The following is a 20,358-nucleotide window of genomic DNA, read 5'->3' on the forward strand; positions in this document are numbered from 1 at the left end:
GGGAGGAGAAGATGTGTTTGGTGGTGACATCACGCTGGAGGTAGTGGAGGATTAATCCATTGCATGTGGAGGCTGGTGGGGTGGAAGGTGAGGACAAGGGGACCCCGATCGTGGTTCTGGGAGGGAGGGGAAGGCTTGAGAGCAGAATTGCGGGAAATGGGACGGACACAGTCGAGGGCCCTGTCAGCCATGGTGGAGGGGACACCTCGGTTGAGGATAAAAGAAGACATATCGGAAGCACTGGTATGGAAGATGGCATCATCAGAACAGATGCGACGGAGATGGATTTGGGAGAATGGAAGAGTCCTTACAGGAAGCGAGGTGGGAGGAAGTGTAATCAAGGTAGCTGTAGAAGTCAGTGGTCTTATAGTAGATATTAGTCGACAGCCTAGCCCCAGAAATGCTGATAGAGAAGTCGAGGAAGGGAAGGAAAGAATTGAAGATGGACCATGTGAAGGTAAGGGAGGGGTGGAAATTGGAAGCAAAGTTGTTGAAATTTTCCAGTTCGGGTGAGAGCAATGCTGATCAATGTACCTGAAAAAGAGGTGAGGGAGGGAATCTATGAAAGACTGGAGCAAAGAATGTTCCATGTATCACACGAAAAGGCAGGCATAGCTAGGGCTCATACAGGTTTCCATAGCAACACCTTTTATTTGGAGGAAGTGAGTGGAATCAAAGGAGAAGTTGTTCAAAGCAAGAGCAAGTTCAGCCAGACGGAGGAGGGTGGTGGTGAATGGGGACTGGCTGGACCTCCGTTCAGGAGAGAAGCGGAGTGTCCTCACGCTGTCCTGATGGGGGATGGAGGTGTAGTGGAAGAGGATGTCCATTGTGAAAAGAAGATGGTTAGGGCTAGGATATTGGAAACTGTTAAAGTGATAGAGGGCATTGGAAGAGCTACGGATGTAGGTTGGAGGAGACTGGACTAGGGGAGAAAAAAAGAGTTGAGATAGTAAGAAATAAGTTCTGTGGGGCAAGAACAGGCTGAGACGTTGGGTCTACCAGAGCAGTCCTGTTTGTGGATCTTGGGAAGGAGGTAGAAGCGGGCTGTATGGGATTGGGGAATATGAGGTTGAAGGCCGTGGCGGGGGTGGGGGGAAGATCTCCAGAGGAAATTAAGTCAGTGATGTCTAGGAAATAATGGCTTGATGTAGAGTGATGGGATCATTGTCCAGGGGGAGGTAGGAAGAGGTATCAGAAAGTTTCCTCAGCAAGGTAGAGGTCTGTTCACCAAACAACAACAGCACCACCCTTGTCAGCAGCTTTAATGACAATGTTGGACCTGAGAAAATGGACTGCTGCAAGTTCAGAGGGAATAGTGATGGGAGCAGAGAAATTGAGACAGCTGATGTCATGCCGACAGTTCTCAATGAAAAGATCTAGAGAGGCCAGAGACCAGAGGGAGGGGTCCAGGTGGAATGAGAATGTTGAAGATGGGAGAAAGGCAGTAGGGGGGGGGGGACTCCTGGCCAAAGAAGTGGGCACAAAGGTGAACATGATGTATGAAGAGCTTAGCATCGTGCCGAGCTCGAAATTCAATGAGGTGGGGGCGTGAGGGGATGAAGCTGAGGCACTTGCTGAGAACTTATCGTTTGGGGTTAAAGCTGGGAAGGTTAGAGGGGATAGTGAAATCACAGCAAAGGGTGAGATTGGAAGGAGGGATTGGGTCAGAGGAAAGTGAAGGGGAGGAAGGATCTGGAGGGGCGTTGGTATTGAAGCTTGCGGCCCTTGACACCTGAAAAGAAGAAAAGCCCAGGATAAGGCGAAGGATGAAATGGACCAGGCCAACTCTGAGATAGAGTGAGTCAGTGCTGCTGAAGAGAGAGGTCGAGAATGTGCAAATGGCAGCACATGGCATTGAGCGTGGATCTCAAGAAGTGGGGAGAGCAGTGGTTTGAGGAACGCTGAATATTAAGCAGATATCTGTAAACATGGGGGATCCGAAACAGGAAGGGGAGAATTTAAGTCGGAATCCACATGGAATAAATCAGAGCTGGAGACAATTGCTGAGGAAAGAGGTGAGGAAAGACGCACTTAAAGATGGTTGATGCTTTATGCATGGGAAAAGACAAAACATTTGAAGAAAGGAGTTGTAACAACTACTTCCTTAGCATCAATTGTCAACTCCTAAACCTGATGAATTAATTGTTGATATATCTGTGGTGTGAGTTCGTTTAGGAAGCTTCTCACTCTTTCGAATAGTTCCTGTGTTTTTTGTATTTCAGGATTGTCAAGAACTCCTCCTCGCTCACTGAGTTACTGCCATCCAAAATCTGCATAGGATGGTGTGAAGTCCTAACTTTTCCACTAGGTGTCAGCATCCTATTTACTTCTGTGAAGTAACATTGCACATCTTGTAGGTTAAAAAGTGCGATATAAATGGCAGTTATTGTTGAGTGTTTACACGACTTAATATTCCGTATCACTGCTTTGATCGCTCTTGGGAGTTCGGGAATATTCATTCTCTGGCATCCCACCCAATATTTCAGCTATTGTATGTGGAATTTGGGAATCCCGCTAATTCCAGTCTTACGGATGGCACAGCCACGAGTTTCAGGTCTGCAGCTGATAGAAACATAGAAACGTAGAAAATAGGTGCAGGAGCAGGCCATTCGGCCCTTCTAGCCTGCACCGCCATTCAATGAGTTCATGGCTGAACATGCACTTCAGTACCCCATTCCTGCTTTCTCACCATACCCCTTGATCCCCCGAGTAGTAAGGACTTCATCTAACTCCTTTTTGAATATATTTAGTGAATTGGCCTCAACAACTTTCTGTGGTAGAGAATTCCACAGGTTCACCACTCTCTGGGTGAAGAAATTCCTCCTCATCTCGGTCCTAAATGGCTTACCCCTTATCCTTAGACTGTGTCCCCTGGTTCTGGACTTCCCCAACATTGGGAACATTCTTCCTGCATCTAACCTGTCTAACCCCGTCAGAATTTTAAACGTTTCTATGAGGTCCCCTCTCATTCTTCTGAACTCCAGTGAATACAAGCCCAGTTGATCCAGTCTTTCTTGATAGGTCAGTCCCGCCATCCCGGGAATCAGTCTGGTGAACCTTCGCTGCACTCCCTCAATAGCAAGAATGTCCTTCCTCAGGTTAGGAGACCAAAACTGTACACAATACTCCAGGTGTGGCCTCACCAAGACCCTGTACAACTGTAGCAACATCTCCCTGCCCCTGTATTCAAATCCCCTCGCTATGAAGGCCAACATGCCATTTGCTTTCTTAACCGCCTGCTGTACCTGCATGCCAACCTTCAATGACTGATGTACCATGACACCCAGGTCTCTTTGCACCTCTCCTTTTCCTAATCTGTCACCATTCAGATAATAGTCTGTCTCTCTGTTTTTACCACCAAAGTGGATAACCTCACATTTATCCACATTATACTTTATCTGCCATGCATTTGCCCACTCACCTAACCTATCCAAGTCGCTCTGCAGCCTCATAGCATCCTCCTCGCAGCTCACACTGTCACCCAACTTAGTGTCATCCGCAAATTTGGAGATACTACATTTAATCGCCTCGTCTAAATCATTAATGTACAGTGTAAACAGCTGGGGCCCCAGCACAGAACCTTGCGGTACCCACTAGTCACTGCCTGCCATTCTGAAAAGTCCCCATTTACTCCTACTCTTTGCTTCCTGTCTGACAACCAGTTCTCAATCCATGTCAGCACACTACCCCCAATCTCATGTGCTTTAACTTTGCACATTAATCTCTTGTGTGGGACCTTGTCGAAAGCCTTCTGAAAGTCCAAATATACCACATCAACTGTTTCTCCCTTGTCCACCATCCTCAGATGCTTCCACCAGCTTAATATCTGCACAGGTATAAAAAGAAAAAAAAAACTGCAAATACTGGAAATCTAAAATGAGTAACAGTAAATGCTAGAAATACTCATCATCATCAAAGGCAGTCCCTCGAAATCGAGGCAGGCTTGCTTCCACACTAAAAGTGAGTTCTTAGGTGACTGAACAGTGCAATATGGGAATTACAGTCTGTGTCACAGGTGGGACAGACAGTGGTTGAAGGAAATGGTGGGTGGAGAGTCTGGTTTGCCGCACGCTTCTCCCGCTACCTGCGCTTGTTTTCTGCATGCTCTCGGCGACAGGACTCGAGGTGCTCAGCGCCCTCCTGAATGCACTTCCTCCACTTTGGGTGGTCTTTGGCCAGGGACTCCCAGGTGTTGGTGGGGATGTTGCATTTTATCAAGGAGGCTTTGAGGGTGACCTTGAAACGTTTCCTCTGCCCACCTTGGGCTCGCTTGCCGTGTAGGAATTCCGAGTAGAGCGCTTGCTTTGGGAGTCTTGTGTCGGGAATGCGAACAATGTGGTCCGCCTAACGGAGCTGGTCGAGTGTGGTCAGTGCTTCGATGCTGAGGATGTTGGCCTGATTGAGGACGCAACAGGTCCATCAGTGGAAGGGTTCCAAAAAATTACAGAATCAATAGATTATTCCAGCACAGAAACACGCCACTTAGTCCATCAAATCGGTCCATCTATTCTGATTCCGTGTTCTTGCTTGCTCCTGTGCCCTTTTATATTCTTTTCCAAGCAATTCTTTTTTTAAAAACATTCATGGATTCTGCTGCAACAACAGCTTTTAGCTGACAATTTTGCACTCTAACCACCCTCTATGCAAAGAATTCTTGCTGTGACCACTTGTTACCATCTTGCCAACCAGTACAAAGAATAGGCTGAAGCAGGGCAGGCAGTTAAAATCGCCTGTGGGATTCACTCGCTGACGTTCCAGTGATTTCATAGGTTCCAATTGTAATCTGCTCAGAGAGAGGGACACCTGCCAGTAACTGTGGGCTTGAGCTGGGAAGTGCTTGTGGCATCCCACAGGCCCACCAGGCAGAAAGAAGAGTCGAGGCCAGGAGGCCCAAAAAGATACGTCATTTTAATTTTTCTGACTTCCCTTGTGGGGCAGGAGGAGCAGGAGTAGTATCCTATTCCTATGGAGTATTTATTTTTGTTCAGATGAATTTTGTGCTCCATCAAGTGAGGGCAAACATTACATATTTGGATCAAGCACTCGGATACTTGCAGAGTACAGTTCCCGCTGTGCTGCTGCAACACTATTGGAGTCATTTTAACATAATATACCTGGAGGAGAACTGACGGGATTGGACTGGCTGCCTGTTTTACACCTTCAATAGAAAATAAAATTGGGCTTGGTGGTAAACGGCATCCGATTCGATCCCATCATCTTTGCGTTGGGAGGGTTAGATTACAATTACTCCCAACATCACGCTGCCAATCTCAAAAGAGCACTCCTGCATCAATCTGACATTTCTGTTTTCTCAACTAACCATCCTGTGGCTTTTCTAATTAAAATTATTAAATTAACTCCAATTATTGACAAATTAGAAGCAGGTTTGCCTGCTTGCACCCATGTACCCTAGAAACAAAACTGAAAGCTCATTTCATGTAGGACCCTTAATCACCAGACAGAGGAGATTTTCATTTTATCTGGATGAACCAGTTGTTCTGCGCACTTTTCTCTAACATTTCAAAAGCTTTCACTGGATAACTGTTATAAATAATATATATTTTCTATTTCAGTGGAGTTCTCAGCTGATATTTGTTTCCTCCCCCTGGTTATCTCAGCAGAAGAGGCCTGGAGAAGGGAGGATGATGGGGATGAAGCTCCTGAAGGAACAAATGCCCAATGGAGCTTGGGAACTGCAGTCAACGAGGCTCCCTTCACGTACTTCAGATCCAGATCCTTCTATATGAGGAAGAGTATTTCAGTGGATGAACATCTGGGCTGGTTGGAGTATTCGCAAGATTCTTCAGAGAGCAAAATGGAGAAAGTGAAGGTCAACCTCAGAAGAAAATTTGTGAGTAAAATGTCTTTTGATTTGTTGCTGTGGGTTAAAGCATCTTTCACAATACAAGCTTGGTGAACAGAGGTAAAACGTGATGGTTAAGAGACTGCTGAAAGGAGTAGGCTGCAGAGAAAGTGCCTTCCAATTGATGGTGGGATTAGAAATAAAGAGGAGTAGTAAATATCTGTTTGGCAGACACTGGCATGGATGGAGTGTCTGTGCCAGTATACATGGGCAGAAAAGAAGGAAAGAAGTTACATGTTAAAATGCTTAAAATCATCAAAAGGTTAGCAGTGATTGGAATAGTCTGTACAGCCATACTAACTGAGCTGAACTTGTGAATGGAAAAATTCTATTTTGTTTTTTATTCTTGTCAGGAAATTAAGAATACGTGACTGAACAAATGGGCAGTTTTTGTTGCTATACATTTGACCTGTGAATTTGTGGTATTGTTGGAATTAATCCAGTTTAGATGTTGGACCGTGACTATAAGAGATGTTCAATGTAACATTTCTAAATTATGTATTTAGGGGCTTGATTGCAATTTGTGCTTCACTTTTTGAGTTATGTCACATTTTCTTCATTTGCTCAACAGCATTCTATGTTGCAAAGATATTGTATACTGAGTTATGAATACTTAGAAAACATTATAGATTAAGGGTGATTCTGATACTCTGCAGGTAGGGGCTGTTGATCCACCCGTTGACCATGTTCACTGCATTCCCTTGAGCAAGTATTCCCCTCCAAAATCAATAAAGGAATCAACCTGCAGACCATTGGCCTTCCTAACCCAAAAATGGCCATTTGCTCCTCTATCCCTGCAATGTCAGCGCACTTACTGCAGATGGTTTGGGTGCCTCCCAGTGTGCACGCTTAACCCATTTACCTTAAAACCGCTTCAAACTGAAACAATTATGAATGCTGAAATAAAATCTGATCGAGACTTGTGTGTGGATCAATGACTATCGCTACATTAGGATGCAATCAGTTGATTCATATTTATTTATATTCTTGTACTAGAGGCACTATTGATTTTTCAGATATCCTGAGCCAGGATGTAACTATGCATGTTTTCTGTTCATTCAGAAGCATTGATCAGCTTATGATAACAAGCAATGTACTTCATGTTCCATTAAAAGCAATGAGACGCACCACCTCCTGCAGTATTGTGTGTGTGAAGGATACATCACTCTCTCATTAATTGTGGTATTCCAAGTGTGAGGGTTATATCACTTCTTGCTCTCCTGACAATTCTGTGTGTGAGGAATACATCATCATCACTCCCTACGATATTTTAAGTGTGAGAAATGTCATTTGCTGTAGCATACCATGAATTAGCGATAAGTTGCAATGGAAGCAAAGCTCCATCTCACTTAGATTACAAGCTTATGTATTATATCATAGAAACATAGAAAATAGGTGCAGAAGTAGGCCATTCGGCCCTTCGAGCCTGCACCACCATTCAATAAGGTCATGGCTCATATGAAATGTTTTACCCAGGCCAGTGACAATTGAGAATCTTACTCAGAGAGGCCACAGGAAGGCTGGTGCGGGGAATTGAGAAAATGTCATGCTGATCCAATGGGGTGGATACCCTTCGCAGGCTGAGGCACATTGTTGGACCAGAGTAAAGGGAGCTTTACTCTGTATCTAACCCATGCTGTATTTGCCCTGGGAGTGTTTGATGGAACATTGTAGAGCGAGCTTAAGTCTGTTTCTAACCCATACTGTATCTGTTAGATGGGACATTGTAGAGTGGATTATACCTTGTTTCTAACCCATGGAGTCATCATTGACCAGAAACTTTACTGGACCAGCCACATATATACTGTGGCTGCAAGAGCAGTTCAGAGGCTGGGTATTCTGCAACGAGTGCCTCAGATCCTGACTCCTCAAAGCCTGTCCACCATCTATAAGGCACAAGTCAGGAGCGTGATAAATACTCTCCACTTGCCTGGATGAGTGCAGCTCCAACAACACTCAAGAAGTTAGACACCATCCAGGACAAAGCAGCCCACTTGATTGGCACCCCATCCACCACCTTAAACATTCACTCCCTCCACCACTGGTGCGCAGTGCTACAGTTTGTACCATCTACAAGATGCACTGCAACAACTCGCCATGGCTTCTTCGACAGCACCTCCCAAACTGGCAACATCTACCACTTAGAAGTACAAGGGCAGCAGGCACATGGGAACACCACCACCTCCAAAGTTCCCATCAAGTCACGCACCATCCTGACTTGGATATTTTGCTGTTCCTTCATCGTTGCTGGATCAAAATCCTGGAACTCTCTACCTAACAGCACTGTGGGAGTACCTTCACCACATGGACTGGAGCAGTTCAAGAAGGTGGCTCACCACCACCTTCTCAAGGGCAATTGAGGATCGTTAATAAATGGTGGCCTCGCCAGCGAGGCCCATTTCTCATGAAATTTTAAAAAATTGTGTATCTACCCTGGGAGTGTTTGATGGGACAGTGTAGAGTGAGCTTTACTCTGTATCTAAGCCGTGCTGTACCTGCCCTGGGAGTGTTTGATGGGACAGTGTAGAGTGAGCTTTACTCTGTATCTAAGCCGTGCTGTACCTGCCCTGGGAGTGTTTGATGGGAACAGCGTAGAGGGAGCTTTACTCTGTATCTAACCCGTGCTGTACCTGCCCTGGGAATGTTTGATGGGAACAGCGTAGAGGGAGCTTTACTCTGTATCTAAGCCGTGCTGTACCTGCCCTGGGAATGTTTGAGGGGACAATGTAGAAGGAGCTTTTACTCTGTATCTAAGCCGTGCTGTACCTGCCCTGAGAGTGTTTGAAGGGACAGTGTAGAGCGAGCTTTACTCTGTATCGAATCTGTGCTTTAGCTGCCCTGGGAATGTTTGATGGGACAATGTAGAAGGAGCTGTACTCTGTATCTAACCCGTACTGTACCTGCCCTGGGAGCGTTTAATGGGACAGTGTAGTGAGAGATTTACTCTGTATCTAACCTGTGCTCTATTTGATACCAACATAGGTGCCTTGAATGTGAAATATTCCATTCTTTTTGTCACTTTGAGGCTCAGTTTTACCCACCCTCAAGTAAGATTAAGCTTGCTCTCCTCACCATCGCTCAGAATTGTGTGGCTTTTGAAGTAGTGAAGCCCCTGCACTACATGTTTTATAAAAGAAAACAATACCTGTCTTGCTGTTCATGAATTAAAAATGAATGTTAAGATCAGCTGTGAGATTGGATAGTGGCAGAACTGGTATATCCTCTTACTAAATACCAGGCTTGACAATGTCATTAGGAGATAATTAGCCTGTGGTGAATAATATAACTATTAGTGCCTCCAGTGTTAAGTTTCAGAAAGTTGTTTAACCCATAAATAAAAGTGGTCTTTTAGGTTTGGAGGAGGGGCACTGGTCACAGCTGGGGTACCACAGAAGTACAAAACATTTAACTGCTCTGTAGTTTCACTGCATTTGGATTCAGCCCCCGCCTCAGTCAATACCTATCTTCAAAGATCCTGGGAGAAGGAAGAGATCTTTGAGTCCACTGCAACGATTTGCCTCATCCTGGTGGTTTGTACCTTTGTGATCAGTGTGTACAATGAAGAAGCTGTGTTTTGGGGTAAGAATAAGCTTACCATTTTCTCTCTTTATTAAAGTACTCAGACAATCCTATCTAACGATGGAAAACCTGCAGATGACATCAGGGTTGAGAGTCACTTCATTGTGTGAAAATGAAAAGCAGTATTTCTGTACTTTCGTGATCGCTGAGTATTGGCACCTGCCAGATAGATGGCAGCTTTAGGTGTGGTACTATACTGCGATGGGTACTGTTGGATGATTGAATTGAAGTCCATGGTTATCTTGTTCTTTCATTAGTACAGACTCTTGAATTGGGTAGACTCAGACCAGAATCGCTCTGGGGTCGGCACAGCAGCTGATGTATTCAGTCGCTTGTACAGCTGTTAAATTTTTCAAGTTAAACTTTTTTTCTTTGAATTTTGCCAGACAAACATGCAGACTGGGGAGGGGGGAGGTTTGCGAATAACAACAGCTTACATTTATATAGTGCCTTTCATGTAACATAAAGTACTTTACAAAGGTGCAGTGGACAATGACGAGGATGCAGGGGAGAAGTTAACAGAAGTTATGAAGCATTTTGATGGAGAAAGTAAGGAGAAACTGTTTCCACTGGCAGAAAGGTCAGTAACCAGAGGACACAGTTTTAAGATAATTGGCAAAGGAATCAGCAGGGAGATGATGGTGAATTTTCTATTACATAGCGAGTTGTTGAGATCTGGAATGCACTGCTTGAAAGGGCGGTGGAAGCAGATTCAATAGTAACTTTCAAAAGGGAATTGGATAAATACTTGAAAAGTTAAAAAATTGCATAGCTATGGGGAAAGGGCAAGAGAGTGGGGAAATTTTAATAGCTCTTTCAAAGAGCTGGCACTGGCATGATGGGCTGAATGGCCTCATGACTCTTAAATGATTGAAGGAACAATCAAAGGGGTAAATTTTGAGAAGCTTTTTGAAGATGGAGCGACATAGTGAAGCATGGAGATTAAAGAATATAATTTGCAATGGGCTGGCTGGGTAGTTGAAGGCCATGTCATTGATGGTGGAGTGTGCGAGATGGGGAGTCTTTCCACAGTATGGTAGAGTTGTGAGTATAGAAGCTGTTTTGTGGGATGTAGGTGTGAAGAGAACTGCAGAAGTGCAGTGAGAGTGAAGTGAGACCACTGTGTTCGTTTCATGCTGGCCATCAGTGTTTGGGGATCCAGTCGCTGTATCAGCATTTGCTGACAATATTTATTGTGGAAGTTGTTTGTACGCAGAGGGCAGCTTCCCAGAATAATAGATGTCCACACAAAAAATAAGAATCAATCATCAGTAAAGTGAATTGCCTGAACAAACAATGAAATCTACAAGAAGGAAACAATAACTGATACAGGTACAATACCCCAAATCCGGCAACCTCGGGACCGAGGCCATGCCGGTTTTCATACTTTTCCAGATTTCGCGTGAGTTGGGTCGGGTCAGGTCGAGGGGAGCACGTGAGTCAGGTTGGGTCGGGTCACACGTGGGTCGGTGCGGAGGGTCATTCGGCAAGGCTGAGACCGATTGCACGCCGGACTACTCGATTTGAAATGCGCTTTTGTAAAAAATGTCCGGTTTTTGGACAATTCCGGTTTTCAGAATTCTGGATTCTGGACGTTGTACCTGTACAACCATCCAAAATAAAAACACGACTTCCTTGTCACTTAAAGAGATATTTCTTCTGCAGGAAGCCTGCCCTAATTTACATGTTTTTTTTGAGCTTTTATTGAGGCTCATGCATTCTAGCAATGCAAACCTCTAGAGCCTTTGGAGCTTCAGCAGGAGGGAAATGCTGGGCAACACACTTCAATTTGATGCTCTGTGGAAATGTAAAGTCGCCTATTTGCCTTCAGCTTCTCATAAATACCTTGAAGTACATCAAATTATTTTGAATGATTTATTTGCCTGAAATTCCATGGGGTTTTTCCACTCTCCTGCCATAACTCCAGCGGGAGCCCGGAGGAGCCCCTGAGGAACTGATGTAAAGGGCTGTTTTCAGTGATCTTGCTGGGGTTTCCCATGGTAATTATGGTAGGAAATAGGTAGAACCCCACAGAATCTTGGGGGCCATCATTATTAGTTCAGTAAATGTGGCAGCTCTTTTGTTCTGAGCAAAGTCTCAAAAACAGCAATGAGACAACTGACTCGTGTATTGGGTGAGAGAAGAATGTTGGCCAGGGCACATGAGAGCATCCAGCTCCTCAAATTTTGCCCGAGGATCTTCAACATCCAGCTGAACAGGCACTTGGGACTTTGGTTTAATTTCTCATCTGAAGGACACTGCTCCAACAATAGAAACATAGAAACATAGAAAATAGGTGCAGGAGTAGGCCATTAGGCCCTTCTAGCCTGCACCGCCATTCAATGAGTTCATGGCTGAACATTCAACTTCAGTACCCCATTCCTGCTTTCTCGCCATACCCCTTGATCCCCCTAGTAGTAAGGACCTCATCTAACTCCTTTTTGAATATATTTAGTGAATTGGCCTCAACAACTTTCTGTGGTAGAGAATTCCACAGGTTCACCACTCTCTGGGTGAAGAAGTTCCTCCGCATCTCGGTCCTAAATGGCTTACCCCTTATCCTTAGACTGTGACCTCTGGTTCTGGACTTCCCCAACATTGGGAACATTCTTCCTGCATCTAACCTGTCTAACCCCGTCAGAATTTTAAATATTTCTATGAGGTCCCCTCTCATTCTTCTGAACTCCAGTGAATACAAGCCCAGTTGATCCAGTCTTTCTTGATAGGTCAGTCCCGCCATCCCGGGAATCAGTCTGGTGAACCTTCGCTGCACTCCCTCAATAGCAAGAATGTCCTTCCTCAGGTTAGGAGACCAAAACTGTACACAATACTCCAGGTGTGGCCTCACCAATGCCCTGTACAACTGTAGCAACACCTCCCTGCCCCTGTACTCAAATCCCCTTGCTATGAAGGCCAACATGCCATTTGCTTTCTTAACCGCCTGCTGCACCTGCATGCCAACCTTCAATGACTGATGTACCATGACACCCAGTTCTCTTTGCACCTCCCCTTTTCCTAATCTGTCACCATTCAGATAATAGTCTGTCTCTCTGTTTTTACCACCAAAGTGGATAACCTCACATTTATCCACATTATACCTCATCTGCCATGCATTTGCCCACTCACCTAACCTATCCAAGTCGCTCTGCAGCCTCACAGCATCCTCCTCGCAGCTCACACTGCCACCCAACTTAGTGTCATCCGCAAATTTGGAGATACTACATTTAATCCCCTCATCTAAATAATTAATGTACAGTGTAAACAGCTGGGGCCCCAGCACAGAACCTTGCGGTACCCCACTAGTCACTGCCTGCCATTCTGAAAAGTACCCATTTACTCCTACTCTTTGCTTCCTGCCACATTATCTCATACTACACAAAAGTATTAATCGAGATTATGTGCTCCAGCCCCGGAGTGAGATGTGAACCCATAAACCTTTGACTCTGAGACAAGAGTGCTACCAACTGAGCTAGAATGAGACTTAAACCCAGAGATTTGTTTCCTTAACTAGAGTCCAGAGGGTGAAATTGGTCAACGCCATTAGCGCATAATGGGCCAATAGCAAAATGGCAACCCATTTTTCACCATGCCTGATTTTCTTTTCCATTTAAGTCAGTAAAAAATAAAATGAAGTGCAGGTGTAAAATGAATTGCCGATTTGCTAGCAGCCCATTTTGTACTACTGGCATTGACTAATCTCACCCTGTAGATGTCAGTCTCTTCTCTCTGAAGTTTGATATTGTATTTTAATCAAACTGTTCTAAACTGCATTTATATTCTTGCAGACATGTTTCAGTGTGGATGTCTGAGCTTCAATGAATTGTTTGCCAACAGTGCCATCTAGTATATTACTATTTTGGTATCTTTCACTTACTTGGTATTGTTAAGAAGTACAGAGCTATTTGATCTCTGTGAAACAAGCTCCATTGTTAACTGTGTTTTATGATTGTTGGCATTGTGAGGCTTGGCTCTGAGGCCATTTTCAAAGGGAATATGCTTTATAAATGGAGGCTTTTGACTAAAAAGTTACAAATTTTCTGAGTATATAGTTGAAAGCAAGTTATCCTGCAAGACTGGGAGGTTAAAATCACAATCTGCACAATAGTAGTGAAAGTGATGATATGTTCACGTGGTATTCGTTTACTTGCCATTTTAATGAAGGCTTTATCCCATGTGTTAACGACAGAACTTGCATTTATATAATATGTTATCAGGCCCACAGGATGGTCCTAGGAGCTTCACAGTCAATTAATTATATTTGAAGTCACTGTTGCTTTATAAGCAAGAGTGGCAGCTAATTTGAATACAATAAGATTCCACAAACAGCAAATGAATGAATTAATCTGTTTTTATCAGTGGTGATTGAGGGAGGAATGATGGTCTGACCTAAAGGAACCTGAGCAGATAGATGAGGCTCTGGTTTAACATCTCATCTGGAAGACAGCATCTCTGACATTGCAGCTCTCCCTTAGTACGAAAGTGTCAGTCTAGATTGTATGTTAAGCCCTAATGTGACTCGAACCTACAATCTTCTGGCACAGAAGCAAGAGTACTTTCCTTGTGGAAAGCATGTTCATCGAGAGAGACATTGATCTCCTGTTTGTTGGATCCAGTTCTTGCATCTCCATTCAACCAGTAACATTTTCATGCTTCAGCTTGTTTGTCACATTCCTGAACATTACAGGTCAGTTAGCTTTATATTAATTTCAAATATCAGAGTAAAACAAAGTTAGAAAAACATACTGAATTATTAAAGGACTGTAAGGTTGTAGATGCTTCAGAAAATAAGAGCACACAGGGAAACCTGGAAACCAGTAAAAGCTAACAACTCCATAAAGGCCTCAAACATGTTAAAAGAAGTAATTACACTGAAAGTACAGTGGGACATGGGCTTATAAAAAGCAGTAGGTATAGCCAACATTTCTTCATTTGTATTAGAGGAGAAAAGACAGAACTAAATGAAAGCTTCAATAGGGACACAAATGTTGAAGGCACAAGACGTTAGTTTCTCGGAGATCCGAGGAAATGACGTACGGCCAAAAATTCATTTTTTGACACATTCGCCCATTTTTCGGCATTTTACATTCTCTAATTAACATCGGTAAAATAAGAAATATTTGCTCAGTTTTACAGAGAACAAATCCCATTTTTGTGATCCTGGCAAAACTGAAACTAAGCATGATGATGGTGCATGCCTTAGTGCATCAGGTGGGCTGTGCTGAATTTTGTGATTATAAGGCCTGTATTTTAAACTAAAGTACAGGCATGTAGATTACTCTATATTTCGATGGTAAGATACCACCTAAACAGTAGTTGAGTGCAAGCCATTTCTTTTCATGAACAACATGGGATTGATATGAAGAGCGCTACTGTCCACATCTGTACCATATGCAACCCTTTGCACTGGAGGGAACTCTGCACCCTGTCCAGCTGATGCCTCCTTTCTCCAACAAAAGTGTTGAAGGTCCTGTAAACACAGCCGTTGTCACTTCCCTGCTGCCTGCTTAAGGGTACGGTAGCGTAGTTCTACTAATCCAGAAACTAATGATCCAGAGACATGAGTTCAAATCCTATCACAGCAGCTGGGGAATTTAAATTCATTTAATAAAATAAATCTAGAATAAAAAGCTAGCAACAATAATGGTGACCATGAAACTACTGGATTGTCATAAAAACCCATCTGGTTCATTAATGTCCTTTAGGGAAGAAAATGTAGTGTCCTGGTCTGGCCTATATGTGACTCCAGACCCACAGCAATGTGGTTGTTGTATCCTTAGATGCTCTAACAATGACTCCATGAGGCAGTGTGTTGCACTTGAACTGTAGTGACCTTAGTTCTTTATTAGTTAACCCCAGAGTGAGGATCACATCTGGTGGCCTGCCTTTTATACTAGGCCAGGCACACCTGTACAGGTAACCTACGAGTCTCCCACTGCTGTGCCCTCTGGTGGCACACCTTGAGATGGTACCAACAGTAGTCATGTAGGATACATGACATCACTCCTCCCCTGAACCCTCAGTGCAAATCACCTCTGCATTGACTGTGCTCTGGGCTTAGCTCTATGTGGGTTTTGCCTGGTTGACCTCTGGCGAACCATCTCGACCTTGGATGGATAGTTGGTGCAGTAGCGTGCTGGTGGTTGCTGTTTGTGTGTGTGTGTTCCTAATCACTCCATTCTACCCCCCTCCCACACAGATGTGGCGAGGGCTCCTGACATTCATTTACATTCAAGTTCAGGTAAGTGTTTTTTTTTTGTGGTTCCAAGGTGCGACAAGTACGTTAGATGCCTTGTCGATGCGGTGACTGGTGCATGAGGGCAAGCTAGTTCCGGAACTGCTGGGTTGTGTTCCTGCAGTCTGTTGGCGGCTCAGTGCCCAGTGCTGGCAGTGGGCTCGCGTAGCTTGCTTTCGGGGCTGTTGCCGTGGTCCCTAGCGTCGGGCAGGTTCACAGATGTCTGTGACCCCCCTGTCCTTTCTTTACGCCCGGGGTCACAGCTGCTCCCTGAGGAGTTGTCATCTAGCAGTGCACAGGGAACTGATGACTCGCTGGCCTGAGCGTCATTTGGTTTGGAATCCTGGCTGGTGTTTGTTTCCTCTGGGGGAACACTGGTGGGTGACCCTACATCTAGGGGTATGGCCTTGGTGTATTCTGCACCTTCAGGCTCGTGGCATTTGGTGCCATCGGTTGCCTGAGCGATGGAGCCGACTCATGGCATGGTATCAATACCGTTGCCATTGTCCTGCTGAGGTCGCTTGCTCCGCAACTTGTGTTTGTTGGCTGCTTGTGGCCACACTTCGTGGTGCATGACTCTGGTCCCCGGGACGCAGGCTACAGCATTGGGTAGCTCGCACAACCTGTGTGCACCCGATGGGTGTCTGCCCACTGCATTGGCTGCGTGCAGTGGGAATCTTGCATCGCACAGTTTTTCCTTACTTATGATGGACACTCTAGGGGTCCGATCACGGTCGCGCGACTTTTCCTCGCTAATTGCATGTATACAATTCCGACAATCAGTTACACATTTTACCTGATCAGTTACATAATCCGTTGCATCTTTTGTCTCTAGATTACAATCACTGTTACATTACTTAAATGTGTGGAACTGTCCCTTTAATTGTAGTGGGTTGCAGGCCTCCTTTAAGAGAGCCTTGCTTGCTTTACCCCAAACCGCTTCTCCGTTTGGTGCCACGTGTTGCTCCATGAGCGCTGCACCTCGTGGTCTTACCGTGGCCATCTTTGTCTTCAGTGCATCACCTCGTGGTTCGGGCGCCATCTTTCCTTCGTCCACGATGTCGACTGCGGTGATCCTCTTCTCCCCGGGTTCTGCCTCCGCAGTTGGGAAGTCGCCTCTGGATCCGATTTGCCACTGGAGCCTGGAGCGTTCGGGTCATCTCAGCTGGATCATCTCCATGCAGTCGTGCTGAGCAGTCTGTGTCTCAGGTGCCGTGCTTGTCTACTCTCCGGTGTCTGGTCCACTCTCAGGTGAGGGCTTGCTTTGCCTCTGAGCGCAGAGGGCCTCAATCGCTGGAGGGGTGAAGTCTTCCCACTTCCAATGAATCTTCTCAATCCACCTTCTGCTGAGCAGCGTTGGTCCATCACCTGCATCAATCCACAGAAGTAACTTGTGTACCGCGCCATCATGGAATACTTTTACATTCACACTACCAACGACTGGGATGATTTCATTGGTGTAGGTACGCAGCTTTGCCTGAACTGGGGCCAACTCGGGTCGTTCAGCCGGATTGTCCCATAGCCTCTCAAAGGCTCCTTGATTCATTACTGACTGGCTCGCCCCGGTGTCCACTTCCATGAAGACTGGACTTCCCTCTATCTCGACTTCCATCTTCAGCGGGGAACACTCAATGGCGCAGGTAAACATGCGATGTACCTCCTCGTGGGACTGGGCTGCCTCTCTGTCTAACAATTCATAATCCATGTTGGATTCATGGCCATCTGCGGACTCCTCGTCGATACAGTGAGTCCTATTTCTCTTACACATTCGCTGGAGGTGGCCCTTTGTGCTGCAGCCTTTGCAAATATAATCTTTAAAATGGCACTGGTGAGCCCTGTGATTCCCTCCGCAATGCCAGCATGGTGCTACTCGATTAGCCCCCTCGGCGGACTCTGAGTTAAGGGACTCGGGGGCCTGTTCTCTCTTGCCTGAGAGGATTTGCGCTCTACAGTCCAGCCCCTGAATGGCGCCACTCTGTGCACAGTACCTGCCGGGGTTTGAGTCCTGAGGGTGAGACATCTGCCTAGAGCTGCAGGTCGAGGTCATGAATGATTCGCTCACAGAGATGGCCTTCTGCAGTATGACTGTGGTATCCGCCGGCATTAGCTTGTGAAGAAGGCCCTCATGGCCAATTCCAATGACAAAAATGTCCCGCAGTGCTTCTGTGAGGTGGGTGCCGAACTCGCATGGTGCCGCCAGCCTCCTGAGGTCTGCGGTGTACTTTGCGACTTCGGTATGGAACCGGTGTCTGGCTGTGAGGGTGCTCTCCTTGGGCTTGAGTTGCTCATGGATCAGGGTTACGAGCTCATTGTATGACTTGGTCATTGTTTTCGCTGGTGCCAGCAAGTCCCTGACGAGGCCATAGACGTTGGGCCCACAGCTGGTTAGCAGGATAGAGCGGCGCTTATCAGCCAGTGCGGCCGGGTCGTCTCCTGCCAGGTCGTTTGCTGTGAAAAAGTGTTCTAGCCTCTCCACAAAGGCGTCCCAATCATTACCATCGGCGAACTGCTGCAATGTACCAAGGGTAGCCATTTCCGCGTGAAAGTTCGTAATCTTGTCGGCAGTTGTTGTATCCTTAGATGCTCTAACAATGACTCCACGAGGCAGTGTGTTGTACTTGAACACTGACCTTAGTTCTTTATTGGTTAACTCCAGAGTGAGGATCACACCTGGTGGCCTGCCTTTTATACTAGGCCAGGCACACCTGTACCGGTAACCTACAAGTCTCCCACTGCTGTGCCCTCTTGTGGCACACCTTGAGATAGTACCAACAGTGGCCATGTAGGATACGATACATGACAGTGGTTAATTCCCCTCGGAAATGGCCTAACGAGCCACTCAGTTGTATCAAACAGAGAAACTATAATAAGACCTTCAGCACAAGGCTTGCAGCGATTCAAGAGGGTGGCTCACTATCATCTTTTCAAGGATATTTAGGGATGGGCAATAAATGCTGGCCTTGCCAGCGACGCCCACATCCCATGAATAAATAAACATAACAAATGCTTGCACTGCAAACTGTCAGCTGACTTCTGGCATGGTTTAGAAGGATGCAGTAGCATAAAAGCTTCATGTTCTGGTAGCCTTCATTTTATAGGAAGAGCTGTCCCTGATCCTGATGTAATCTACTATCATCAGGCATCTGATGGCACAACCCTGTGGCAGTCCGTCTTGTGAAACTGAGGTGGCAAAGACTGGACTGCTCTGACGTATCCAGGTTCAGGTTCTGGGATATTAACGGCTTTGACCAAAGCACCTCACCTGTATTTGTTGGCTCCTTACAAATTGCTCGTCTCAGTTATGCATCAAGTTTGGAGCCCCAAAGGAATCACCATCGAGGACGTCAAAGCCAGCTGCAACCAAAAGGAAGAGTGGTCTGCACAGAGTGCTCCTAAATGGAGTGCTCCTAAATGGAGTGCTCCTAAACAGAGTGTAAAAGTTGAGAATTTGGAGAGTGGAAATTTGATGCAGGGGGGATGGAGGTGCTGTTTTTTGCCCCCAAAACTTGTAGTGGTTTGTGTTACAGGTATATATTTAATTTAATCTAGCTATAATCTACTTAAACTAGATCAGGTAATTAGTTATAAAACTAAACTATGAGCTGAGTTAATTAAATACATAGGGTCCGAGTTTGGTGAAACCTAAGTTCCGCCTATGTACCGTCGAAAGGATCACTAAGATCCTAACGGAAAAATGTGGAAAAAAACGCCCGGCGGAAAAAATGGGCGTTACAAGCCGATTCTGGGCGGCAACGGGTGGTACGTTGTATTCTGGGCGGCAAATACAATCCTCGGCAAAGTAATATCGAGGATAGAGTCAGGCCCAGGGAGGGGTGGCGGGGTGGGGCGGGGAACAGGAAAAATAAAAACATTTCAACACACAAAGAAAAAACTATGACAAACCCTTCAGATGACACTATCCACCAAAATCGCTGCAAAAGAAATGAAGAAAATAAGTGCACTCACCTTTTCTTGCAGGTCTTCATACTTACTGTTCAAGTAAGACCTGCCTCCACATGGTGGTCTCTTATGCTGCTGGAGCAGAGGACCACCAGGACCAATCTAGGGAATGAGCAGGCGGGAGGACTTTTGTCGCCGTTGCACGCCGGCGCATGCCAGCGGACGCTTCCCAGCAATCTTCTCTCCCTGCTGGCATGAGGACCTGACCAAACTCGCTCGGAGGGGAGGGCCCAAAAAACATTGAGACTGCCGAGTTTCCGGCGATAAGTCGATCAAACTCAGGCCCATGAACTTTAATTGATTAAATAAATAAAACAAGGTTATACAGGGTTGGCAGTGCCGCAAATGCAGCATGTGGCAGTTTGTGGAGAGCATTGTGATCCTGAACGACCAAATCTGCAGTACGTGTCTGCCTCTCGAGGAACTTCAGCTCAGAGCTGTTGAGCTGCAGTCTGCAGTACAGACATTGCGGGGCATCAGTGAGGGGGAGAGTTACCTGGACACTTTGATCCAGGAGGCAGTCACTCCCCTTAAGTACAGGTCTGGGTAGTGGTCAGGGACAGAAGGGTGTGACTGCAACTCAGGCAGGTAAGTGGACCCCAAGGGGCAGTGTTGGAAGAGCCTTGGCCTTTGCCCTTATCCAACTGGTCGGAAGCTCTTCCTGATTGTGTGGATGAGAGCAAAGTCTGCAGGGTGGATGAGCAAACTGACCACGGCACCGTGG

At 45.8% G+C, this 20,358-nt stretch overlaps 1 protein-coding gene and 1 long non-coding RNA gene across 2 annotated transcripts in view; one reads left to right on the plus strand and one right to left on the minus strand.

Moving 5' to 3' along the window:
• LOC139225844 (ankyrin repeat and fibronectin type-III domain-containing protein 1-like) overlaps positions 1–20,358 on the plus strand; it is a 1,527,386-nt gene that overhangs the window by 71,203 nt on the left and 1,435,825 nt on the right. The window contains exon 3 of the mRNA XM_070856697.1: positions 5,622–5,851. Coding sequence (XP_070712798.1) covers positions 5,622–5,851 — 230 coding nt within the window. The remainder of the gene's footprint in view (positions 1–5,621; positions 5,852–20,358) is intronic.
• Positions 1–20,358, minus strand: part of LOC139225845 (uncharacterized) — a 62,206-nt gene that overhangs the window by 13,189 nt on the left and 28,659 nt on the right. The window lies entirely within an intron of this gene.

Source organism: Pristiophorus japonicus, chromosome 15, assembly GCF_044704955.1.
Source record: "Pristiophorus japonicus isolate sPriJap1 chromosome 15, sPriJap1.hap1, whole genome shotgun sequence".
NCBI lineage: Eukaryota > Metazoa > Chordata > Chondrichthyes > Pristiophoridae > Pristiophorus > Pristiophorus japonicus.